This window comes from Dryobates pubescens, chromosome 5, assembly GCF_014839835.1.
Source record: "Dryobates pubescens isolate bDryPub1 chromosome 5, bDryPub1.pri, whole genome shotgun sequence".
Lineage (NCBI taxonomy): Eukaryota > Metazoa > Chordata > Aves > Piciformes > Picidae > Dryobates > Dryobates pubescens.
In genome coordinates, this window is record NC_071616.1 from 39334479 (window position 1) to 39359379 (window position 24901).

Genomic DNA, 24901 nt, shown 5'->3' on the forward strand with positions numbered 1-24901 from the left:
GAGTTGGGCCAAACCTTAATAAGCCTTGTTTGGACTTCATCTCACTTTGTGAACAGCCAACAGGCTCTGCCTATATTACGTTCTTGGGGTGCTTTTGGTTCTTTACAGAGAGTCTATTTAGCTTTACACAGTTAATTAGCTTGGGCTCCACTCACCAGGAATACATGTCTTCCAGACCAGCCAGCATTGGAAATGGGACTGGCTGCGTTGGAATGGCAGCGTGCCTGCGGTTAGTGAGGCCAGCAGACTCAGGCTGCCTCTGCATGCAGGCAGCTCTGGTGTCCCTGTGGGCAATTAAGCATTGGTTATATTGTGTTCAAGAACATGTAAGGACAAGAATAGTTTCTGTTTGTTTGTTTTGTCAGGATTTGTTTGTTTAAGATTATTTTTTGAATAACATAACTTTCAAAACCTGCCTGGATGTGTTCCCATGTGACCTGCTCCAGGTGATCCTGCTTTGGCCAGGGGTTTGGACTTGATCTCTGGGGGTCTCTTCCAAACCCTAACATTCTGTGATAACCATTGAAGCATCCTGGAGCTCTCTCCCAGTTGAGGGACAGCTACACATCCTGGCTAAATTCACAAATGAATGTGACCTAGGATATTATCATGTGTTCAACTTTCATCCCTCAACCCAACCTTTGTCCCTCCCCCCACCGCCCAAGTGTGTGCTGGTTTTGGACAGTACTGTCTGATTGCAGAAAGAGGTGTCTAACAAGTACTTGAACAATATTTCCTCTTCCCCAGTATTGAGTTCTGATTTTTGTCTTGTCACAGATTTGTTAGGGTTGGTTTGTTCTTTTAACTTAGATGTGATGCCACACTAATTCAAACCCTGTGCTGTACTTATTCTCCCATTGTATTTATTTCGAGTCACAGTGTTTAGTGCCCACAGAAAAGAACTACTATCTGTTCTTTCTCCCCACACCCTCTGAGCTTTTAGTGGTAGTATGTGACAGCATCCTTTGACTACTAGTTAGTTTTCATGGAACAGGCAAGTTTTTAGGAGATTACAGTAAAAAATATCAACCATAGAACTGCAGAAAGAGGTGAAAGTTAGTGGTTAGGCCCCAGCTCTAATAGCTACCCAGTGTGAAGTGTCAATTAATTCTCTTTTTTAATATGCAGTTAATTCTGCCTTTTATAACTAGCATTCAGGTTGGCAAAGGGATAGACTTGTTTTGTCAATTGTGTGTGTGCCAGATGGAACCTTAATATGTGTCAGCAGATAAATGGGCCATTATTAAGATTAGATGCATAATGATCATTTCAGCCTTGTTTATTTAGGTCATCGACAGCAGTAGGAGATGATCTCTTACAAGTAAAAAACCTTTTAGGATGTGAAAATCTTCTGCTTTTCTTTAGGCTGCTATCAAAATAAGTGTAAAAGGTTTGGTGTGTAAAGTAACACATAGTTAACTATTATTTAAATGAGAATGGGAGGGAGGAAATTACAACCACAAGTAATTCAACCAGTGACTTCATGTATTGTCAGAGTAGTGCAGCTGATAGCTGTGTAAGCAGGTGAATTTGTTAATTTGATGGAACTCATGACATCAATATTTTACCTAGCATTTCAGTGCAAGGCTCTTAGGTATAGTTGTCTAGTGGACAACAGTGTTCAGCTATATATTCTTGAAGTAAAATCTAATACAACTTCAGACACACAGCATCACAGAACGTTAGGCTTTCTTGCACTAGTGGAAGTCTGTCAGCAGTAAATGTCTGTGTTTTATTTCAGGTTGCAGTGCAAGATTTTGGAAGTCATAGCTCCAGCCCATCACAATGGAATGGCAAATGGGCACACCAGCAGCACTGACAGAGACACAATTGTCATCAGCGACAGTGACGACTCAGAAACGCACAATAGCTCAGCACAAAATGGGTAAATGTTACTTGTACAGTGCAAAGCATTTGGACTAGGCTGGAAATGAGGCTAAAGCAGACATGGCAGGGCCTGACTGAGACAAATTACTTTATCTGTATATATTGTGAGCGTTCAGCCAGCAGAAAGTGACAAGCTGAATGTTCACAGGTGCCAGTTATGCTATGTGCAATCCACCAGAGAACTGTGCAGCGGAAGATCTAAAGTGCCTGCAAAATAATCATTGTTAATCTGTTTGGAATGATGGTGTTTCTGTTGAGAGATATGGAAGAGCCATGTATGCCTATCACTAGTCCTCTCTGTACTGCAGAACCTGCACTACTGTTGCTTGAAAAACACAGTCACATTCTGTGGTTCTGCAACCTGGCACCACTTAGTGTGCTGCATTACTTCACTTCCATCACAGGGCTCAGAGTTGAGGTTGCCTTAGAGGACATCTCTTGCTGGAACTCTCTGAAAAGTCTTTTCAGGGACTTGCTGTGTTTGTGTCCAAAACATAAAAATGTAGAAAGCGTTCTTCATTGTGCATGTGTCCATATGTGATTTTAGGTGCAGGGTAACTGTATGTCTTGTCTTAAGGCACTACCTCTAGGCTGGAGTAGCTTAATAACGTTGAGTAAGACAGCTTTTTAGCTGTAATTGTGGTGTTTCATTTGGAGTATCCCACAACTGATCAGTAATAGAGCTTACATATGCAGCTTATTCTAGCAGAATAATGAGAAGAAAGATTTCTGTGCATCACAATGGCAATATTGATGGGAGAAGATGGTTTGCAGTGGGTCCTGATCTTATATCTAGCAATATACAGGCTTTACAGGAGCTGTCACTGACTTTGAGATGTCATGTGGATGCAGAGGTCATTCTCATTGATTGCTGCATGAAGACTTCCATGCCCTGACATGCCTTGAGTAACTAGGGTGGAACTTCTCACTTGACTAAGAAAATAACATGGGATCAATAGTTTTTTGTTTTTAATTCTCCAGTGTCCCTTGAAGGCAGCTTCCAAGTTGCTCTTGAAGAGGTCCTAGTTCTTTGAGAAAATAAATGCATGTTCTGTGTTCCACAGGGCATATGGCATTTGAAAGGAGGTTATTCTTGGAATTATGCAGGCGTGCACAGAGCTGACTGTGGAATTGATCCCTTTATATTGCTGTCACTTTCATGTATGCAGAGCTGGGAGTAAGATTGAGTCTTATACTCCCAGTCAGTCTGGTTACTTATTTTGACAATGCAGACAAGGGAGGGAAAATTTCTTTCTCCTGGAGAAATCTTGTGCAAATACACAAATTTTTTTTGAAGCAGTGCTCTATGCCATATCTAGCATTTATGCTACCAGCTTAAATTGCAGCTTTAAAATGCTTACTAGAAGTTTTAAGGGGGTGTTTTTGTAACAAATACAAGACTGTAATAACACTTCATTTAGGTTCTGGATATATTCTGGGAATATGAAAACTTAGTGTTATTTACTGTCCTTGTAAAGCCTATCTGAAAGGCATTGTTGTCAGCTTTTGTATGTTGGCATCCGAGGTTCTTTATACCGTTACTCATAGCAATAAAACAATCCCACTAGAGTGAATGACATCATTTTGCAGCCTCAAGGGACTGTGTTTTGCTGTTTATGGAGCAACTTGACTGTGGAAAGTATAGATGTTACTCGCTTTGGGACCGGTGTCAAGTTGATGTGTGCAGAACCCGCAGTTCTGCCTCTGTCTGCATGCAGATCTCCAGGTTTTGAGACCCAGCCATCGTACAAAGCTGCAGTGCTGTTAAACAATGGTATAGCAGATGCTCGGTGTGTGTGTGAGAGAGGGGGAGGGGAGCACAGCACAGATTGATGGGCCATCTGCAAATATTTTTCCTGAAGACTCTGTAAGGCTGAAGAATCTTAACTGAAAATAGACGTCATTAGAGATCCCGACCGTTCTCTGCCCCTACCCTGTCTGTGTGGGGCAGAAATAGCCACATGCACTGTAAAAATGTTCCTGCTGACTTTTCTTCTTGTTTTCTGCTTTAAGAGCTGAGGTTGGGTGGGTAGACAGAGGCCAGGGTGCTCTCATTCCTTCACCCTTTCAGAAAATAGGCTGCCTTGAAGAGCCTGGCTTATGAAGTAAAAAGTAGCAATCTTCTGAGATTTTAAACTGTTAATACTACGCCCTGGCACCCTCTGGTACTGCAGGATAGTGGTTATCATAGAATAGTAGTGTTCATAGTTCACATTAATATGTTTAAGGGTAAGGTTGAACTCATTGAACTGCATTTGCTTGAGCATTTGAGAGTGGAGTTGGATGTTGAGGGACTTGGACTGCCAAATATATACAGTGCTAGCTGCAATTCATGACATTCCTTCTACCAGATCTGTGAGTAATGTGGACCACTGACCACATCAGAAATGCTAGAAGGAAAATTTCTTCTTGGCTTACTGGCTGGTTCGTGGCACTAAATCTGTGTGTTTATTCAATTTCAAAGTATTGTCTTTATTTGGGGAGAGATTTCATTATTTCTGCAAATTTTGGGATGCAAGCAGAACTAACAAAGTTTTTGGAAATGAGGCCAGTAGAACCTTTTCATCCATATTTCATTTCCATCTTCAGCCTAGTTTTCTGCCTCTGTTAGAAGAAGTTACAAACAGGGTATGTCAACAAGTGAGGTCATAGCTTCCTGTCATTAAGGCTATACAGTGTCTTCAGTAGAACAAATCCTTCCTCATCTTCCTTATCTTTCTTCTTTCCTTTCTTCCTCTCCCATTGCTCCACCCCCTGAAGCTAACAATAATGATGGTGGGTCTTAGTCCACTTTATATTGTGAAAAGAAAGACAAAAGTACTGCATCAAAGGCAGCCTAAAATCTTCATCAGAATGTGCGAAGTCAGGGGTTTGTTGCCAAGTGCTGTTGTCCTCTCCCTAAAGCAGTGTAAGTAACTTGCTGCTAACCGTCTTCAGCTTGCTGGGTTTCCCTGTTGAAGTTTATAATCAGATCCCAGAACATTCCTGGTTCCAAATGGGCAGTTGTAATTGCTTGATGTAAAGCAGCTTGGCAACAGCAACCAGGTTTTCTATCAGGATCAATACACTGACAGATTACCTCTGTGTAAGGCTTGCACTGGAGCATGAGGAGACCATAAATGATTGTGGTATTTAGCTAACGTTCTTTCAAGGGAGCTTTTTCCATTCCCAAACTTAGTCAAAGATAAGAAGAAAAGCCACTGTCTGTTTTTTTTGGGAAAGGAGGACAGCATTCATTTTTGATGCATTCCTGATCCTCTATCCTTCAGTGTTTTTCTCTGTAATTTTCTTAGTTGTATTAATACTGCAAGATTTAGGTAGCTCCAGCATGATTCAGACCAGATAATATTGTTAGCCATGTCCTGGACATGTCCATGGTAACTCAAGGACAAAGTCTGAGAACTTTTTGGGTAAAGCTACCTTAAGACCATACTGTCTGAATATAATACAGTAGGATTGTAAGCACAAATTTATAGCCAAGTCATGTGGTCACCATACCAAAGTAATTGAAAGGCTGATGAGATTATTGTCTGTCAGTGGCTCAGAATAACCTCATTCAAAAAAATGCTAGACTGCCAGGTGTGGGGCACATTTACTTGAGTGCAGCAGAGAAGAGGGGGTGACCCAGGCCCAGTTGTCACCTACTAAATTGCAAGGTATTCTGTCAGAGCTCTCCTGGGAATACTTAACTCCTAGGGGGCCTCTGATGTGAAACGGATCTAACCTTTGCTAACTTGTTGGTTGTATATAATGCTTTATAAAGTAAAATATATGTACAATTATTTTCATGTCAAAGTGAGATAATCTAGGTAATCTGTGTAATTGTCAAAGCTTCCTCTGTGTGCTGGATGACCTTTTTCATCCTCTTCTGCACAAAGCAACATTTTTACTTCGTGGAGGAGATCTCAGAAATGCATTAACTTCTCAGGTGGGAAACTAGAATCATTGTCAAGTCAAACTTAACACAACTGTTATATATGACCCACTGAAGATGAGGATTTACTCAAACTCAAAGGTTAATGATACAAGAGTTAACTATTTGATTATTCCTTGGCCTCTGCTTTTGATTACAGAGTGTATCAGAAATTAGAATCTAATCAAGAGGTGCAAATAAGCTAATATACTTTTGGTATAACACTGGCACCCTGATGCCTTTTATTTTCTCTCTGATGATTGTTTGTTTGGGTCCTTCTCTAGCTTGTTAGACTGAGGGGCTGGAAACAAGGGTGTGCATGATGAAAGAAGTTTGATACTACTCAGAAATTCCTAGCAACAGCCTTTATGACTTTAGCATTCCCATCTTGAAACTGAAGATGATCATTGAAGATCAAGTTACAGTCTGACCAAAATATGAAGCTTTTTTTAAACAGACTGTATTGTTTGGCAGAGATGTTAAAATCTTGCCAGTTGGTCTACTGTATTCCCTTGTTTACACAGCTTATCTCTATTTTGCTAATCGACTACCTGGGTGTGTGTGTGTGTGTGTGTGTGTGTTAAAATTGTATTTCTTTAATAAGAGTTGGTCTGTGTGACTCGTCTTAGACTCTTAAATTGAATAGCATCATGCAAGGCAGCCAGAATATGTCATAGTGCCTAACTGTAGGTCCAGTAGATGTGTTGCTGCTGTTTAAAGTTCAAGTCTAAATCTTTCACAGAAACATAGAATGGTCTGGGTTGGAAGGGACCTCCAAAGGTCATCTAGTCCAACCCCCTCTGCAGTCAGCAGGGGCATCCCCAGTTAGATCAGGCTGCTCTGGGCAGCCTGTCCCTTCATTTGTTTTTAACCATGGTGATCATATAATCATTGTAAATACTTTTTCTCCAGAGATTTGCAAATTATTCTCATCTAAAATGCCAGTAACTGTGAATAGGATAAGTACTGTTTCTTTTATACTTAATTTGTATGAATGAGTCTATCCATTAGCCATCCAACTACTGCATTTCTTTGGACTTCTATTTCACAGAGTTATTGGAGAAGGAAGGAGAATAGTAACAAATTTTCTAGTCAACAACCTTGCAAAGTACAATTCACTACATCTCAAGTGTGTTCTTTATAAGGCTAAAGAACAGCAAGTGGTACATTGATTTATTTTGCTTTGTCACAGACTGTAGCTTCAAGCCCTACCAAAAGGACTGACAGTGTTGATGAAATGCATAGCTGTAGTTCAGCCACATGACTTCTTTACCTTCCCATACTGTTGAAATAAAATGATAAATAAATTCTTCCTGATAAAGCAACATGACTTTTGATTACAAATTACCACCCTAAGAGAAGCATGGCACCAAGCACCCCATCTAGTCTCTTCCTAAACACCTCCAGTGATGGTGACTCTACCACCTCCCTGGGCAGCCCATTACAATGGCAAATAACTCTTTCTATGAAGAACTTCCTAACACCCAGCCTAAACCTCCCCTGGCACAGCTTGAGGCTGTGTCCTCTTGTTCTGGTGCTGGTTGCCTGGGAGAAGAGACCAACCCCCAGCTGGCTACAACCTCCCTTCAGGTAGTTGTAGAGAGCAGTAAGGTCTCCCCTGAGCCTCCTCTTCTCCAGGCTAAGCAACCCCAGCTCCCTCAGCCTCTCCTCATAGGGCTTGCCCTCCAAACCCCTCCCCAGCTTTGTTGCCCTTCTCTGGCATGTGCCAGCAACTCAACATCTTTCCTGAGCTGAGGGGCCCAGAAAGCAAAGTGCAATATTATTTAAGGAATATCTCACTACTTTAACTCTGTTCATGAAGTCTGTCAAAAACCAATATACTACAGTACCTGAATTATATTCTCTGTGGCAAAAACTCTCTTTTCCAGTTTTTAAAGGAGTGAATTTTGTTTTGGCAGCACACCAGACCTGGGTGGTTAGAATCATAGAATGGTTTGGGTTTGAAGGGACCTCCAAATGTCAGCTAGTCCAACTTCCCTGCAGTGAGTGAGGATGTCTTCCATTAGATTAGGTTGCCCAGAGCTCTGTTAAGCCTGACCTTGAATATCTCCAAAGATGAGGCCACAACTACCTGCCTGGGCAACCTATTTCAGTGTTCCACCACCCTCACAGTAAAGAACTTCCTCCTAATGTGCAGCCTAAATCTGCCCTTCACTAGTTTAAAACTATTGCCCCTCATCCTATCACTACAGGGCTTTGGTAAACCATCCCTCTTCAGCCTTCTTGTAGACCCCTTTCAGGTAGTGGAAGGCCACTATTAGGTCTCACCCAGAGTATTGTTTTCTCCAGGCTGAACAACCCCAGCTCCCTCTTGCATCTCTTAGCAAGAGCTTTAAGAAAGCAGTCACTCTAAAGTTAAAAGTGAAGAAATATTTCCTGGGGTAGGGGGGGTGGGGGGGTGGTGAAATCTAGTTCTCTGTTTCTGAAAGCTGTACAATGGAAGTGTACTTTGGGGGGAATAAGAATTTATTGGAAAGTGTAGATGCATTGCCTTATTTCTGTTACTTTCAGAATGTTGGAGGTGAGAGTGCTTTTTCTAAACCAGTATTTCAGAACCAGATTCTGTCTGACTTTTACTCATTTTGAGAGCCATAGCTCTCTGGCTTCTCTTTATATGCACTTTATTTATCTCTGTGGTTTGGACTCTCTCACATTTTTCTTCTTTTTCCTGCCTTTCTGTTGCCATCATGAGGGTATTAAGGAGATGCATCCCTGTCCCTGAGAAGGCTAGCATTACTTCTCTTCTCTTTTTGTCCTTTCTTTCCTTCTTGTCTCCCTTCTCCCTCTTAAGAAAACAAACATTCCTGTCCCCTTTTCCTGTTCCTTGCAGGAAGTGGCTTTGATGCAGATCTATATGTAGTGGCAGAAAAATTGACAGAAATGAACAGGTCCTCTTTGACACCTAGTGGAAATTACAGACTGTATTAAATATGGCTGGGTATTTTCAAGAGGTCCGCTGTGTATGTGCATAACTATATTAAACATGTGCAACATAAGGCTGATATTTTGTGATTGTAGTTAACCTTTTCTTATGTTTCTTTTTTTAAGGGAGAAGAAAGCCATAATTGAGCCTTCTTTGTTCAAATACAAAGTCCAACCTATTAAAAAAGAGCTGTATGAAACTGTTATTGTTAAAGCATCTCAATTAAGGTAAAAAATGCTGCATGAAAGCTGTAGAACTGTGTGAGCTGTGCAAGTTGCTGTAAGACACTTTTGATAGGAAACAGTATTTAAAAATAACATGTTAGAAGAAACATAAGACTGGAACAAAATGCTGCTTCCTAGGCTTTCTGGAGCAAGGGTTCCAAGCTTTACTACACAAATACCAGCTCCTGACAACTCTGTGCTTTCACTGGAATGCAGATGAGACCTGCTGTTGTGTCTGATGTGCCTACTGCTGTGACTAATGGGGCAGGTGGAAAAAAGTTTGAGAACCCTGTTGTATGATACTGATGAAACACTGGCATTGCCAGCACTGCTGGTTTGAAATGTTGGAGAAGACATTGGCAGTCAGACAGCTTTACTGATTTAAAACATAAGCTGTGAAGAGTTTGCTCCTTAAGCAACATAATTTTATCTTTGTGTTGGGTTTGGGGTTTTTTTTTTAGTAGATTGTGCATCAAAACTTTATAAGCTGGATACTTTAAGGGAGGGGGAAAAACCCAACCAACCAGAAAACAAAGAAAAACCCTAAAGCCAGCAATGAGGGTGGGGGGAGGGGGAAGCATGACAACACAAAAAAATCAACAAAACAAAAACCTTCACAAACCCAACCAGACAAATCCCAGCACCACCAAAAACACCACAGTAATTTCAAGTCATTTAGTTACAGCATGAATTGAGTGGAATTTTTCATGATCCAGTCCTGTGTAGTTGGTTTTCTCCTTCCTATGAAGTGGTGTGGGTTCCGTGGGATGCCAGGAGGTGTTTAGAGCACACACTGCCCCGTAGCAAGGAGTGCCACAGCCTGACTGAGCAGTGCAGGACTTCATCCCTCTTGCTTGTGGGCTTGAGACTTTTGTGCCTTACCTCCCTGTCTGAGAGATGTGAATGCTGCTTTCCTGCTGTCTTTGTTTGCTTGTTTCTTTACACCCTCTTCTAAAACAGTTTGACTTCAGTTTTATTTGGGCTTTTAAAATCTACTCTGATAGAATAGAATTAACCAGGTTGGAAAAGACCTTCAAGATCATCACATCCAACCTATCACCCAACACTATCTAATCAACTAAGCCATGGCATCAGGTGCCTCATCCAGTCTCTTCCTAGCACTTTGAGTGATGGTGACTCCACCACCTCCCTGGGCAGCCCATTCCAATGGCCTGTCACTCTTTGTGCGAAGAACTTCTTCCTGACATCCAGCCTAAACCTCCCCTGGTGCAGCTTGAGACTGTGTCCTCTTGTTCTGGTTGCTGGTTGCCTGGGAGAAGAGACCAACACACACCTGGCTACAACCTCCCTTCAGGTAGTTGTAGACATCAATAAGGTCTCCCCTGAGCCTCCTCTTCTCCAGGCTAAACAATCCCAGCTCCCTCAGCCTCTCCTCAGAGGGCTTGTGCTCCAAACCCCTCCCCAGCTTTGTTGCCCTTCTCTGGACATGTTCCAGCAACTCAACATCTTTCCTAAACTGGGCCCCTCAGTTTAGGAAAGATGTTGAGTTGCTGGAACATGTCCAGAGAAGGGAATGTTTGAAAGATCTAATTGGGAGGAAGAGGCTGTGGAGTTTGTCTGTGTATGTCTGTAAAAGAGGGCATATCAGGATCATCAAAACAGAAATTGCAGGTGCTTAAACAACTGTTTCAAGTATTACATGGGTTTTACTCATGAGGCAGTTATTAATTGAATCAAGGCTGCAGAGAATTGAGTTAGTTACAAGGGTAAGGATGCAATTCATAATGAAGGAAATGAGACGAAGGTTCATTGTGATCTGTTACGCATGTTCTGGCACGTACTGTCAACTGGATTTTATCAGTTTGCATCTCCAATTATTGTTTATGTTTCCTTTCCTTTCTAATACAGCAGGAGGAAACACCTCTTTTCTCGTGACAGACTTAAACTTTTTCTGAAACAACACTGTGAGCCACACGATGGAGTCATTAAAACTAAGGTAAATAAGGAATAATTGGTGGGATAGATTATTGACCCTACTCAGTCTTGGTTTGGCTTTTCTCTACTAGCTACTCAGAGCTTCTTTCTTAAACTACAAGCTTATCTTTTTGCAAGTATAACATGTTGAGTTAGTCTGTGGCTGTTCCAAAATAAAGGGGTAAATGCTGCATTTTTTTTTTTCCTGTAAAAGCAGAATTTTGTTAACTTTGTTATCAAAGAGGTAGTTTTTCTCTCTCTGTGAAGCCAAAACTAAGCCTGTACTTCCTTCTTTGGCTACCAGTTTAGAAGAGTCCCCAGAATAAAAATGTAAACTTGTACCTAGAAAAAATGTTATTTATGAAAGCATAATAGAGTTTTGCTTAGTGTAACTTGAGAGTTATTTTCATTCTTCAAGGTCTTATTGATTTTTGCTGCTATTTCAAAGTCAAATTAAAAGTAACTACTTCTGTTTCAGTACAGTAAGTTAATATTATTGTGGTGTAATGCTTTTCAGTTGTATTATATTGTAGACTGAATTCAGTTTCCAGTTACTCAGTGAGCCATAAATACCAAAGATTTCAGGTGGCTGGAACAGACTTTTGATGAGGCCTTAGATGCTGAAGATGTTAAGATGCATATTTTTATCATCTGAAGTGGAGAGATGCGATGATACTTAGTGCAAGTGTAGACTGAAATTCAAATCTCTGGTCTGTGTGGGATGACTGAGAATTTCTGTTTCCTTGTGCTTAAGGAATTGAGCAGTGTTTCCCACACTTACCAAGTAGGTAGCAATTTCCCTTGCTTTGCTTTCTCTGCCACAGAAGACCCTAAACTCTCAATAGAATAGACCAGGTTGGAAGACACCTTCAAGATCATTGCCTCCAACCTATTATCCAACACACCTAATCAACTAAACCATGCAACCAAGCACCCTAGTGTTGCTTTAACCCTGAAATCCTTCTTATCTTCATCTTGCTTTTAGGAAACACAATATTTGTTCATTACATTGTGTATTTTGTGTGTTTTTAAGAGGGATCCTCATACAGGTGTGTAACTCCTCATTCTGCCCAGGAAGGTGCTGAGAGATGAGAGCATCAGTTACAGTCTTGCTTTTGAAAGCTGTAGAAAATAATGAAGGCAATTAATTTCTAAATCAGTTTGCAACTCTGAAGTCAGTTTCTTTAAAAGAAAAGAAACAGAATTGAAAGACATAACAAACCCAAGGAAGAGGATAGTTTAGCAATCCTGTTGTCCTTGATGTGGTACAGTGTGCTGGATCTGGTGATTAGCAAAGCTTTCTGGAGCTTCAGAAAAATTGTTGCAATCTGTGTGATTTGTCATCTTCTCTTTAGCCTTTTTGTGGGATATCTTCTTGTTCCTTGCTGATTGCTTTGCATTTCAGCAGTTACACAAACTAGCCCTATTTGGAGTGCCTCCTTTGTATCTTCAGCCATACCACTTGAAAAGGGCAGGCTTCCTGAACTCACAAGGTTGAGAAAGCCAGCTTAAAAAGAAATTTTGACAGTTTAGAATGAGGGAAGTCAAATTTTCTCCTCCTGCAGAAATGTTTAGGTATGACAGAGAACTGTGTGGGTTTTGGTTGGGTTTTATGGTGGTTTTTTTTCCCAGTAAACTAATTTTCCAGCTTTCTCTGTAAAACAAAGTCCTTCTCAACACGTTTCAGTAACTTGCTAGGAAGACTCTGTCCAGCTGTGTTTGCTAAAAGGCATCCAAAGAAATAAAATCTTGCCAAATGAGGATAACTATTTTCAGATATGTGTGCTGCTTAGGTTATTCTTCACTTGATGTTTTAACTCTACATTTACACTGCTTCATAGTTTTACTTCTTATCCTAAGTTAACAAATTGTGAATCTAGTTACTTCTGTTGTCTTTTTTGGGGGGGGGAATTAATGATTCCTTAATTATATTTGTGAGAAGGTATTCATGTCACAATGACTGTCTGTTTTTTATCTTTTTTTCACTAAGGCAACATCAATTGCAAAATATAATCTAGCAGAACAAAATTTCTCTTACTTCTTCCCTGATGACCCACCCACATTTGTCTTCAGTCCTGCAAGCAGACGACGAGGGAGGCCTCCAAAGATGGCATCTACTAGTCTTGTAAGTAATGGTTTTATTTGCAGGGAACTGCCAGGATGAGTAAGGAACTAGATCATGTGTCTTATGAGCAAAGGCTAAGAGACCTGAGGCTGTTTAGTGTGGAGAAGACTGAGAAGGGTTTATAAATACCTGAAGGGTGTTTGTCAAGAAGGGGACAGTCTCTTTTCAGTGGTGCCCTGTGATAGGACAAGGGGCAATGGCCACAAAATGGGAACACAGGAAGATTCACTCATCATGAGGAAAATCTTCTTTATTGTGAGGGTGACAGAGTACTGGAACAGGCTGCCCAGAGAGGTTATGAAGTCATCTTCTCTATAGAGACTTTCCAAACACACCTGAATGCATTCCTGTGTGGCCTGCCCTAGGGGAACTGGACTCAGTCTCCAGAGGTCCTTTCCAACCCCTGCCATTCTGTGATTTCGTGAGAACACATCAGCACAGTCTTTAAGTCTTTTTTTCTGAGCTTTCAGAACAGTTGGCAGAACACCAGCCTTGAATTCCTTTTTTTTCTTTTCTTTGAGGATGAATTGAGATGAAGTTGCCATTAGATTGTTTCATTGCTGAGTAATAATTGATAGTTTCCTGGTGGGGCCAGAGAAATGATCTATCTTCTCAGAGTATTGGAAAGAAACAAAGTACTTGTCCTTTCTGGGAATGAGTAATAAATAAATTGCTAAAAAAAACCCCTTAATTTGTACTCTGAGATACAGTTATGTTACCTGTATGTTCAGATATAGCTTGTGTCTCTGTCACTTGCCTGTATCTAAACACTGTTTAGTACACTAAACTATAAAGATAGGTAGAAGAATAAGTTTTGAATTTTCTCCTTTCCTCCCCCCAACCATTAGGCAGGATTGCTGATAACTTAGTATGTCTGTGGGGAAACTCTTACAGACTGTTTTCATTCTTGGGTTAGACAGCTGTTGAAAAATTGGGAGTATCTGTTGCTGGTCATTTCCCTCTAACTGTTCTTTTTATTTTTCTCCACTCCCTCTGTGAATTCTCTACCAGGAGGATGAGATTACTGCTAAACAGAATGCCCAAAGAAACAAAAGTAAAGTAGCAAAGGAAAAGCCCAGATTCCAGAAGCAAAAAGATGATGTGCAGGCCATGGGTAAGTTGAAGTTTAGTTCTGTGACTAGTAGAACCTGTTTTTGCAGGCCTGAGAGCAGGCCATAATTAGAGTACTTTTGGGGTTGTACCTCTCAAAGGGAAACTGTACTAAGAGCGCACCGTCACAGCACTGTTTCGAAGTGCTCCTTTGAGTAGTTGGAGCAGTTGTTTCCTTGTTTAATTTTTTTAATTTACTAAACTGGAGAAATGCAGAAAGCTTGTGGTCCAACTGTGTCAATTTCTGCCTCAAAGAGCAAAGTTAACTTTTGCAGCAGTTTGGATCGTGAGGTCCCCATATGTAAGTGTTACCAGCTGAAGGTATGTCAAAATGTGAATGTGTGACACAAATCAATCTGTTGTATGAGGAAGATCTGCAAATGGGAGAAAAACTACCTCAAAATTTAAAAGCATTGCAATGCTTTCTAAACCTGTAATAATTCCTAAGGAAATCTTGAGTCTTCCTGAAGATGTCTGTATGTAGATATTTAAGGTACTTCTAAATATTCTGCAAGATTGATGGCAGTGGTTAAGAATTTTTCTAATTCCAAGAGCACAAGTCACATAGGAGACTTATTTCAGATTGATTAGCTCCGATTTCAAATGAAGTAAGGGGACCCACATGCCTTTCATATGGGTTAAACTAGATAAGTGATGCATCTTGAGGAGACAAAGCTCAGACAAGATGTTCTTCTGGATTGTAAGCACTGATATCCTTCCTAAGGAAGGGCTTTCATCTGGTTCCTATCTGTTTTCATAAACTGTCTTAGGATGGCAAGGACATCTAGAAATTATTTAGGCCAACATTTGCTTGAATAACTGCAAAGTTGTCTGAGGCTGCTCGGGACCTTATCCTCACAGGAGGCAGGGACTGTAGGGTTTAATGGGCTCCACTAAACTTTGTGTGTCCACTTGGTTGCATAACTAGCATCTCTTTGTTTATGTGCTAGAAATGACAGCACAGGTAATAGCTCTTAAACATCAAAGCTGCTTCCTTTCTTGTGTGGCATTAACTACAGCTTCTATAAGACTCATTCTGGCTTAATTTAATCATGTGAAAAAGTAGCAATATGCCAAGTGCCATGGAAAAACAACTTTTCTCAGTATGTAGGAGACTTGGGGGGATGGGGGGGTGGAAATCAGCTTTGCTGCTCATTTGTTGGGTTAGAGACATTGCTGGTATGTGTGAGACACTGCTGCTATGTGCAGTAGCTATCTGTAAAAGCAATCCTAGCCCATTTTCAAAACCTTCTAGGAAAAAGTAGTAAAAAAACCTTAATTGGATGTAAGGATCTCTTAATTTTTTCTGGCTTTCTTGTTTATTCAATTAAAATGTTGGACTTCCTGACCCTCCTTTTTATTTGTGAGTTGACAGACATCTGTCCACAGAAAGTGGAAATGTGTATCCTGCTGTTCTTCTGCAGGCAACAACAAAAGAATCTTGATCTCCTAAGGCAATGACATATACTACCAATTACACCAGCTTAAACTGTGCAATACAAGTAAAACTTGCACAAAACCCACTGAAGTACTAAGTAGGTTTCAAGTGTCTTGGCTTTTCAGTATTAATAAAATATTTAAAGTTCACTTATGTAAATCTTTTTTACTATCACCTGTATTTCATGGTTATATGCCACACCTAGTTGTAACATGCTTCTGCTGTAATTATATGGATTTGGAGTCAACTCTCATCTTCGTATCACAGTATCACAGTAACTAAGGTTGGAAGAGACCCCAAGGATCATCAAGTCCAACCTGTTCCAACAGACCTCACAACTAGATCATAGCACCAAGCGCCACGTCCAATCTCCCCTTGAACACCTCCAGGGACGGCGACTCCACCACCTCCCTGGGCAGCCCATTCCAATGACGAATGACTCGCTCAGTGAAGAACTTTTTCCTCACCTCGAGTCTAAACCTCCCCTGACACAACTTGAGACTGTGTCCCCTTGTTCTGGTGCTGGTTGCCTGGGAGAAGAGACCAACCCCCACCTGGCTACAACCACCCTTCAGGTAGTTGTAGAGGGCAATGAGGTCGCCTCTGATCCTTCTCTTCTCCAGGCTATATGTCACTTGACAGAAAACAACGAAGGAGTAATAAACATGTATACCCAAACCCATTGACTGTTTGACTGTTAAAGTGATTGACAGCCTTGTGAAACATAGATAACACACAGGCTAAAATTCTGAGTCTTTAAGGAACTTTCAGGTAATTGAATTTCTGCTTGGCACAGAAACAATTCAGTCTCCATAGCAATATCTTTTTCATATGGTAATTGTAAATAAGTCAGCTTATGTAGCAGAGTTAAATAAAACATTTATAAAAGAAAAATTAACTGTTGGGATGTTTTTCCTCCTAGCTTTTGAAAAGGCTAAATTAAAACAGGAGAAGGCAAATGCTATGGAAGCAAAGAAAAAAGAGAAAGAAGACAAGGAAAAAAAGAGAGAAGAATTAAAGAAGATTGTGGAGGAAGAAAGGATGAAGAAGAAAGAGGAGAAAGAGAGACTCAAAATAGAAAAGGAAAAAGTAATCCATTTGCAGTTTTTCATATATGAACAGCATAATTTCTTTCTGGTTTGTTTCTTAGTTGCTGACTGCTTCAATCTATTTTCCATTACCTGTTTGCAGTTACAAGTGCATTTTAGAAGACTGTGCAGTTATATGATTATTAATTTATATTTCTGGATAACATTCACTGTATTAGAACAAAAAGTTGGGTTTGAGCTTCTGAAGTAGTTTGCTGAGTTGTTTGGGTCTTTTTGCTAGCAATGTGTGACAGTATTTGACTTTGTTCTAAGTGTTAAAGATGCTGCACTTCATGAGTTTCACAGCATATTAAATAGTTGTGGGTTTCCTTGTGGTTTCTCTCTGGTTACAAATTGCTGAGGAACTTTTTGGCACTTTGAAGATGAAGAAATTATTCATTCTGCTTGTATTTCCCCGCAGACATGCCCACTATCAATTTTACCTTCTTTTTTGTGGCACCTTTTCATAAATAATCTTTATTTTTAGATTTATTTTTTTTTCCTCAGCCACTTCTATGAAAAACAAACCAAAAGAACAGAAAGAAACCCCAGATACCACCCCCCCAAAAGGACCCCTCCCCCATAACAACAGTCCCAAGCCCTTAGAAAACCCCATGTCTAACCCCACTAAGTATCACCACAGTTTACTTCTGGTTTTTGTTAGCATCTCATACAAAATAAAAATGACTAGATTTTTTTTTTGGTTGTTCTAGTTAAAGATGTTTTCTTTTTCAGTGTGATTGAAAGAAGGGGTGCAGGTTCTGAACCTATAATGGGATGATCTGACTGCATTTTATGAACCATTATCACTGTGGTTTTCAGGAAAGAGAGAAGCTGCGTGAAGAAAAAAGAAAGTATGTGGAATACCTGAAACAGTGGAGTAAGCCTAGAGAAGATATGGAATGTGATGATCTTAAGGTATGACTGAATTTGGAATAGCTGAGGTTTATACTTCACAGGGTCCCCAAGCTAGATTCCCTAATGCAGAGACAAATCTATATCCAATCTGAACACTGGAGGCTGTGAATCACTTGCAGTTATGTAATATTTCCCAGTGGTGATGATCATCTGCATTTTCACCCTCCAGAAGAACTTGACTGGCTGTTCTCAATCTTAACATAGAGCAGATGCATTTTTGAAGCATTAATCTCAACAAGTGCAGGGTGGTGAGCATGCCTGACTCTTCTCTTAAATATGCAGCACAGGAGCACCTAGAATAAACCCAAGTTACTTAAAAGATTTGAGTAACAAAGAAACCATATTTTTGGTTGCAAAAGGTAGAAAGGACATTGGCTTGTAACTCCATGTGGCAATAATTTAACTTCTAGCAGTGTCTTTGCTTAACTAACATCTTTCTGGATGATTATGGAGACCTATAGAAAGTAAAAGGAATTTACCTCCTAATGAACTTAAACTTCTAAACAAGACTGTTAATAGGACCAGGGGAAATGGCCTCAAGTTGCACCAGGGGAGGTTTAGATTGGATATTAGGGAAAATTTATTGACTGAAGAAATTAATCAAGAAAAGAATCAAATACTAGAGTAGAGTGCCTGGTGAGGTGGTGGAGTGACAGTCCCTGGAGGTGTTCAAAAAATATGCAGACAAGGCATTTTGTGACATGGTTTAATGGCCATGGTGGTGTCAGGTCAATGGTTGGACTTGATGATCTTAGAGGTCTTTTCCAACTGAAATGATTCTATGGCTCTGTAGTGTGGCTGTATATTATAGAAGATTGTCTAATGTTGCACCTGTGCACTTTACTAATTTTGTCAGGGGATAATGAAAGGAGGTAAAATTGCTAAAGACACAGGGATGGCAGTTTGAGATATGCAGAGAAACATGACAGAAATGCAGAGAAGAGAAGTGGAATAGAGATATGTGTTAAGTGGTGATAGCAGTGGTTGGAGGAATGTGAGAATTGAATGTATTTGCCAGGAAAGCTGTATAGGCCCTTGAAGATGAGACTGAAAACCCTTAGCTGTGTCTAGAAAGGGAGAAGAAACTGAAGAGAGGGAAGAACATTGTCAAAAGGAAAGGGAGCTGTACAAAACAGTACTGCTATGCTTCAGCTGGAAGAGCAAAAGTGAGGAGTGGGAAAGCAGTGTTATAACTACAGTGAATATTGACAAGAATAGGGATTTTGTTGTTGAGAAGCAGCCCATGGGTAGGCCTTTCTTGCTTTCTCATCTAAATTCCTGTCTCGGGAAATGTATGCAATAGCTTTCTGTGTCCTGAAAGCATAATGTTTGGCAGTCTTCTGGTTGATGTTTATGAAATACCACCTTGTGGAGAAGAGCCATCCTTCTGGAAATGGTTTGGCTCTGTGAAGTAAGGCTAAACGAAGACAAATCTTGAAGGGTTTTATCAACAGAGTAATTTGAAAGTCAAACTCAGTGCTAGACACTGGTATCTGTGGTTTGAAGACGGTGTCTGGAAAGTGGTCTTGTTACGTGGTTACATCAGCTCCCTTTAGCATGTTTTCAGCTATCTTAACGGCCTTGCCAACACAAAAAACCATAAATACCGGGACACTCAATCACTAGACAAAATCTTGTGTATGCTAGTATTAGATGGGTGTGGGTTTATGTGAATGTGTTGGGGTTTTGTTTGCTTCTCTTTGTAAGCGATAATGAGGAACCTTTTAAGAATGTACATAGTTTTGCTTCTCTGGACAGTTCCAGCAAACTTAAATTCAAAACTCTTGTGAAATAATAACAGGTTTATAGGAAGAATCTTGACAGCTCATGTGCCTAACTTGTAGAGGATGTGAGTTCCTGTAAACAAAGATGTGAAACAGTTTAACTTGATGAGCGTGAGTAAACTCCTGTCTCCAAAGATGTATGTCCATGCTCTTTGGTTTTTTAAGGTAGGACTACCAGAGATGTTAGCATGATAATTATGAGTCTTACAGAACCATTTTCAGTAAAATGTACAGCAACCCAACAGATAAACTCCTTAGAATGGCAGACTGCTTGACTTTCATCACTTGTGTCCTCTGCAGAAACCATATAACAATATTAAGTTGTCCCATTTGGGTTGCAGGAACTGCCCGTGCCAATGCCAGTGAAGACAAGACTGCCTCCTGAGATCTTTGGTGATGCTTTGATGGTTTTGGAGTTTTTATATGCTTTTGGTGAACTTTTTGATCTTCAAGATGAATTTCCTGAAGGAGTGACTTTAGGCAAGTTGTCATTTATGTGGCAGGGTGCCCTGATTCTTGTAGTGTCCCTTCTCCTACCAAACAACCAAACATCTCTTGTGCACCCAAGTACCAGTGCTACAAAATTTTCTCTGAAGCTTTAATGTGTCAATGCTCACAAGTGCCTATCAGTCCATTCTTTCTCTTCACAGTCAACTTCTGCAATGTTCATGAAATCAAAATTTATTTCAATGTAGAGGCTGTTGATCTGCTTATTAAAATGTCTACTTTAGTCTTGCAGTTATGCATTAGGAAAATGTTGTGTTCTGGCAGTATCACCTTAGGAATATTTGCAGTAAATTTTGGATAAGTAACTTGATTATCATAGCTGAAGGGGAAAAAAAAATGTTTTCATTCTTCAGTACATAATTGCTTTCCAACTTTGTGGCAAAAGTGACACTTCTTAAACTTTATTCACAGAAGTTTTAGAGGAAGCTCTTGTAGGAAATGACACTGAAGGCCCACTATGTGAATTGCTGTTTTTCTTCCTGACTGCCATCTTTCAGGCAATGGCCGAAGAGGAAGAGGAAGTGGCCAAAGATCAAATAGCTGATGCTGAGACCAAAGGTCAGATCCTTAGTTTTACTGCTGAAAAAACTGGAATTAACTTTAAAATGCATGTTTTATGGCATTCCTTTGTTTAACCTTGTCTAATTATGCATGGATATTGTATGTAAATGGACTTGGTTTTACTCTTTTATCTGAAATGGAAGCTTTAAACTGGGCAGGGAGGGTGGGGTCCCAGGGGGGAACAGAGAAAAAAGCAAGCTCGTTGTTACTATGATTGCATCCAGCAAAGCATAATAAGCTTTTTAACAGCCCTGCTTATGTCTCAGAGGTGAAGGAAACTCATCTTCACCTTCCTCCTCTTCCTTCAGCACTGGTAGGTGTTTCTCCTGAGGATCAGGAAAACAAGGCATTTTCCTAAATATCAAACATTGTCTGCAGCTATTAAAAAAAGTAAAACTCTGGACCTAACCAGATCAAAACCTAAAATTCCTCAGCATAATTCTCATTCAAGTCTTAGGAGTATGCATCCACAACTCCTAGATCCTTTGTGTATTTTTTCAGTGAAGGATCTCACAGGCACTCTGCCTGCAGGCTTCACTCTGAGGCTGAAGTCTCTCATGTTTTCAGAGGCATTTGCTATATGCTACCCACTGCTCAGGAGGAAGGGCAGGCTTTGTTCCATTTTTCTGTGGTCCTGCATTTAAATGGACTGCCAGATTTGCTGATTAGTTACAGGAGAAGCTTTAACCATTCCTGCTAGTCTGTAATTCACCAGAGGCAGATAAGACTATGAGGGCACTCCCTGTTAGAGGTCAAGCAAATCCTGTGGTTCCTCCATAAGACAAATGCAGAAGGGTACAGGAAGGTTCCTTTAATTACTCTGTATCTCATGCTTCAGTTTTATGTCCAAGCTATAAAATACTGAACATGGTCGCTGTCTTCAGCAATAGCTACTACTCTTGTTAATTGAATAAAGTTACAGATTTGATACAGTGTTAACAAATGTAAACTCTTCTATAGTGTTTAATTTAACAAACTGTATCTTTTGGCTACTGAGAGAGTTGCTTGGGCAATATAAGCAAGGATCCCATTGTCAGGTAATCATGACCCAGGTATATTAGGTTCTTTATTAGTCATAGGACTGACCAGAAAAAAAAGTCATGTAACTTTAATACTTTGATTTGACTGCATGGGGCTGGTAATTGCAAAAATCTGCTGGTTTGCTTCTAGGTTAGTAGAGCTGTGGGCAGGGCACTTTATCTTTTACTTGCCTTTGAGCTTTCATTTCTTGTCCCTCTTGTTCAGAAATTTGCTTTCCTATAAAAGAATTACGTGTTCTCAGCTTTATAGTTCTGACTAACCAAACTAGTAGTAGTCAGCATTTGAGAGAGTGTTTCTACAATAGAAAAACAACACAGCTGTGAGGTTTTAGTGTGTGCAGTACTTTCTCAAACCCTGTTGCACAAATACAGTGAGAAGGGAGCTGCAGAGGTTAATTTTGCAGAGCCTGGTGACAGGTTTCGAACAACTGTAGTCATCATCCAAGTCTGTTGTGGAGTTGTTTTTCAATTGGTCTTAAGTTTGGATTTGTGGCTCTTCATTGACTTGGTGACTTCATAACTGCATAATGATTTGGACTTGAATAAATTGGAAGTGTTGTGACAGCACAGGCTGAAAAAATTCTGGTAAACCTCTGGAGAAATACCTGTAAGTGCTAAGGAAACAAGAATTTTGCTGTTTCTCCCTTTCACTGCCCTGCTTTCCCAGCCAGTTTGCTGATGTGTGATGCTCCTTTCTAAGTGCAGATGCTTGTTTTGGAGAAATACTGTTTGTCTGTAATGCCTTAGTGATTGTATTTGTGCAGAGCAGTAAGGCAGTAAATTAAAAGTATGCAGTGAGTGGTGATAACCAGTATCAAAATGTGGCATTGGTTTGGATGGTCTTTGCTAGAAACAAAATAATAGGGAAAAACATGATTTGAGGGAACAAAATAGAGTTGTTCTTGCGCTGTTACTTGTTTCTCTTTCAAGTGTGTTTATGGATCTATCGTTGCTACCTTTTATGTCGCCGTTGTGCATGTTCTGTGCTTTGGGGGTGCTTTAACAGCTTCTGTCTAGGGAGAACAGCATATAGCATGTGATGCATGTCCTTAGCTTTTAGTTGGGCTTAGCTGCATTTAAAGATGAGTGACTTTTAATTTGGATGTTGGATTGAGTTTTGAATACCTTGATGCTGTTGTAAATACTGGCCCTCCTCTCGCTTTTCTGCAACTTGTAAAGAAAAAAACAAACCTGGCTTGCTTTCCTCCCCTCCACAGTACAAACTTTTTCATTTGCACTAGAATAAAGTGTTTATTTCCTTAAAGATTTAACAGAGGCTTTGGATGAAGATTCAGACCCCACAAAATCTGCACTGTCTGCAGTTGCAACTTTGGCAGCTGCATGGCCCCAGTTACACCAGGGTATGTGTGGGTTTCACTTCTTGTTTTGTTACTCTTCTTATTTTGCTCTATATATTTTAAAGCACATTTTAAATATTTGTATGCAGATAAATGTCTGTTGAAAGTAACTGTTCATTCTTCTCAACTGTAGGCTGCAATTTGAAAAATTTGGATCTTGATAGCTGCACTCTTTCTGAGATTCTCAGACTTCACATTCTAGCGTCAGGCGCTGATGTAACATCAGCCAACGCAAAATACCGCTACCAGAAACGAGGAGGGTTTGATGCTACTGATGATGCTTGCATGGAGCTGAGATTAAGTAATCCTGGCCTCTTGAAGAAACTTTCGAGTACCTCAGTGTATGATTTATTGCCAGGTAATAAAGGACATTAGATGCTGGAAATGATTAGGTTGCTTATCAAGTGATCAGTTTTCTAACTGCTTCAGATCAGTGATAGTCTAAAGTTAGTGTATCATAAAATCATTTAGGTTGGGAAGGACCTCTGAAGGCCATCTAGACCAATATCTGTCCTGTATTCTGCAGGTCCCACCAGATCACAGGTTGCAGAGCTATGTAGTCTCATTACTTTGGAGTAGTGTTTTCCTTAAACCCATTTGGGGGGTGGGAAAAAAAGCTAGTTATACATGCAGAAGGGGATTTCTCTGGGAGAAGCATTTGAGAGTTTGTCTCTGCTGTTTATTGCCCTTCTGGTTTGGGTCTTTTTTCCTTCCAAGTTACAAACAAAATTGCTATCTACTGTTCATTTATCTCCATTTTGATGATGATATTGCTCTTTTTTGTTCTTTCTGTGCTAAAAGTTAATAAATAAAAAAACTCAGGCTTGCATCTCTGAGCAAGGCAGGTATTTCAGGAAATGCCTCTTTGCAAGTCCAGCTGGGGCACTACAGATTTGTTTTCTCAAGTAAGAGCTAATCTTCAGTCTGGAGCATGCAAGAATAAGGCATATTTATCAGTTGTATAATCGAATATAAAAATTGGTCTGAATTTTTATTAGGAGAAAAGATGAAGATCCTTCATGCCCTCTGTGGAAAACTCCTGACTCTCGTCTCTACTCGAGATTTCATTGAGGACTCTGTTGATGTGTTACGACAGGCAAAGCAGGAGTTCAGAGAATTAAAGGCAGAGCAGCATCGCAAAGAACGAGAGGCAGCAGCTGCAAGGTAACACTAGGATATGGAAAGCTCAATTTCGTGTCAGTTCCTCTGACATGAGGGCCAATAGCAGTCTTTGTGGCTTATGTCAGTTTCTCGAGACCATAGACAGGAGTTGTGCTAAGCATTTTGCTTTCTTGTGTTACTAGCATTTTCAGATGATGCTGTAGTATAAAGGAAGAAAGATGCTGCCAGATCAGAGAACAGATTAATTGCAACTGGTTTTCTGTATTCTTCTTACCATTAGGATACGTAAGAGAAAAGAAGAAAGGTTGAAAGAACAAGAGCTAAAAATGAAAGAGAAACAAGAAAAGCTGAAAGAAGAGGAGCAAAGAAATCCTGTTGTAGAAGTGTCTGTTGGGTATGGTACCTAGAATTACTGTGATCCATTTAATACAGCACTTTCCAGCTATGTGGATTCCATTGACTTGATCATATACAAAGGTTTATTTGAATTTAAGTATTTAGTCCTTAATGCTGATTTCAATATTTCTTCCTAGTCTTCTAAAACTGGTTTATAAAAGTGATTTTCTTTTTAAAACCAACTTGGATTATAATTCTCTTGACAGCTTGACAGTTTTTCCTACTGACAGGAGAAAATTGGGAAATCTAGTTTGTGGGTGTTTTGCATTACATTTTGTCTTGCGCTGATTTCATCACTATGAATATCTCCATAATAGGCTATTGTAGTTAGGTTTCTAATCTTGGAGTTGGTCTGATCTGGCCTACATAATAGGGGCCTCTTGTAACAGTTTATGACTCAATTGTAGTAGCACTTTTGAACAAATGCTGTGCTATCCCAGGTGATCTCCATGAAGCCAAAAGATTTTTGTTCTTGTAATGAAACTTTATGGTTTCAGGTGGCAAGATTCATGCACACGCAGCTGCCTGTGATTCCAGGGAAATCAGGGCAG

The 24901-nt window shown here is 40.1% G+C and overlaps 1 protein-coding gene across 1 annotated transcript in view; it reads left to right on the forward strand.

The window, feature by feature from the left end:
- Window positions 1-24901, forward strand: part of BAZ1A (bromodomain adjacent to zinc finger domain 1A) — a 70009-nt gene that overhangs the window by 17008 nt on the left and 28100 nt on the right. The window contains exons 3-15 of the mRNA XM_009902982.2: window positions 1742-1885; window positions 8870-8971; window positions 10838-10925; window positions 12894-13028; window positions 14040-14142; window positions 16499-16665; window positions 17487-17582; window positions 19708-19846; window positions 20285-20431; window positions 22740-22835; window positions 22966-23190; window positions 23831-23996; window positions 24235-24348. Of these exons, the coding sequence (XP_009901284.1) occupies window positions 1742-1885; window positions 8870-8971; window positions 10838-10925; window positions 12894-13028; window positions 14040-14142; window positions 16499-16665; window positions 17487-17582; window positions 19708-19846; window positions 20285-20431; window positions 22740-22835; window positions 22966-23190; window positions 23831-23996; window positions 24235-24348 (1722 nt within the window). The remainder of the gene's footprint in view (window positions 1-1741; window positions 1886-8869; window positions 8972-10837; window positions 10926-12893; window positions 13029-14039; window positions 14143-16498; window positions 16666-17486; window positions 17583-19707; window positions 19847-20284; window positions 20432-22739; window positions 22836-22965; window positions 23191-23830; window positions 23997-24234; window positions 24349-24901) is intronic.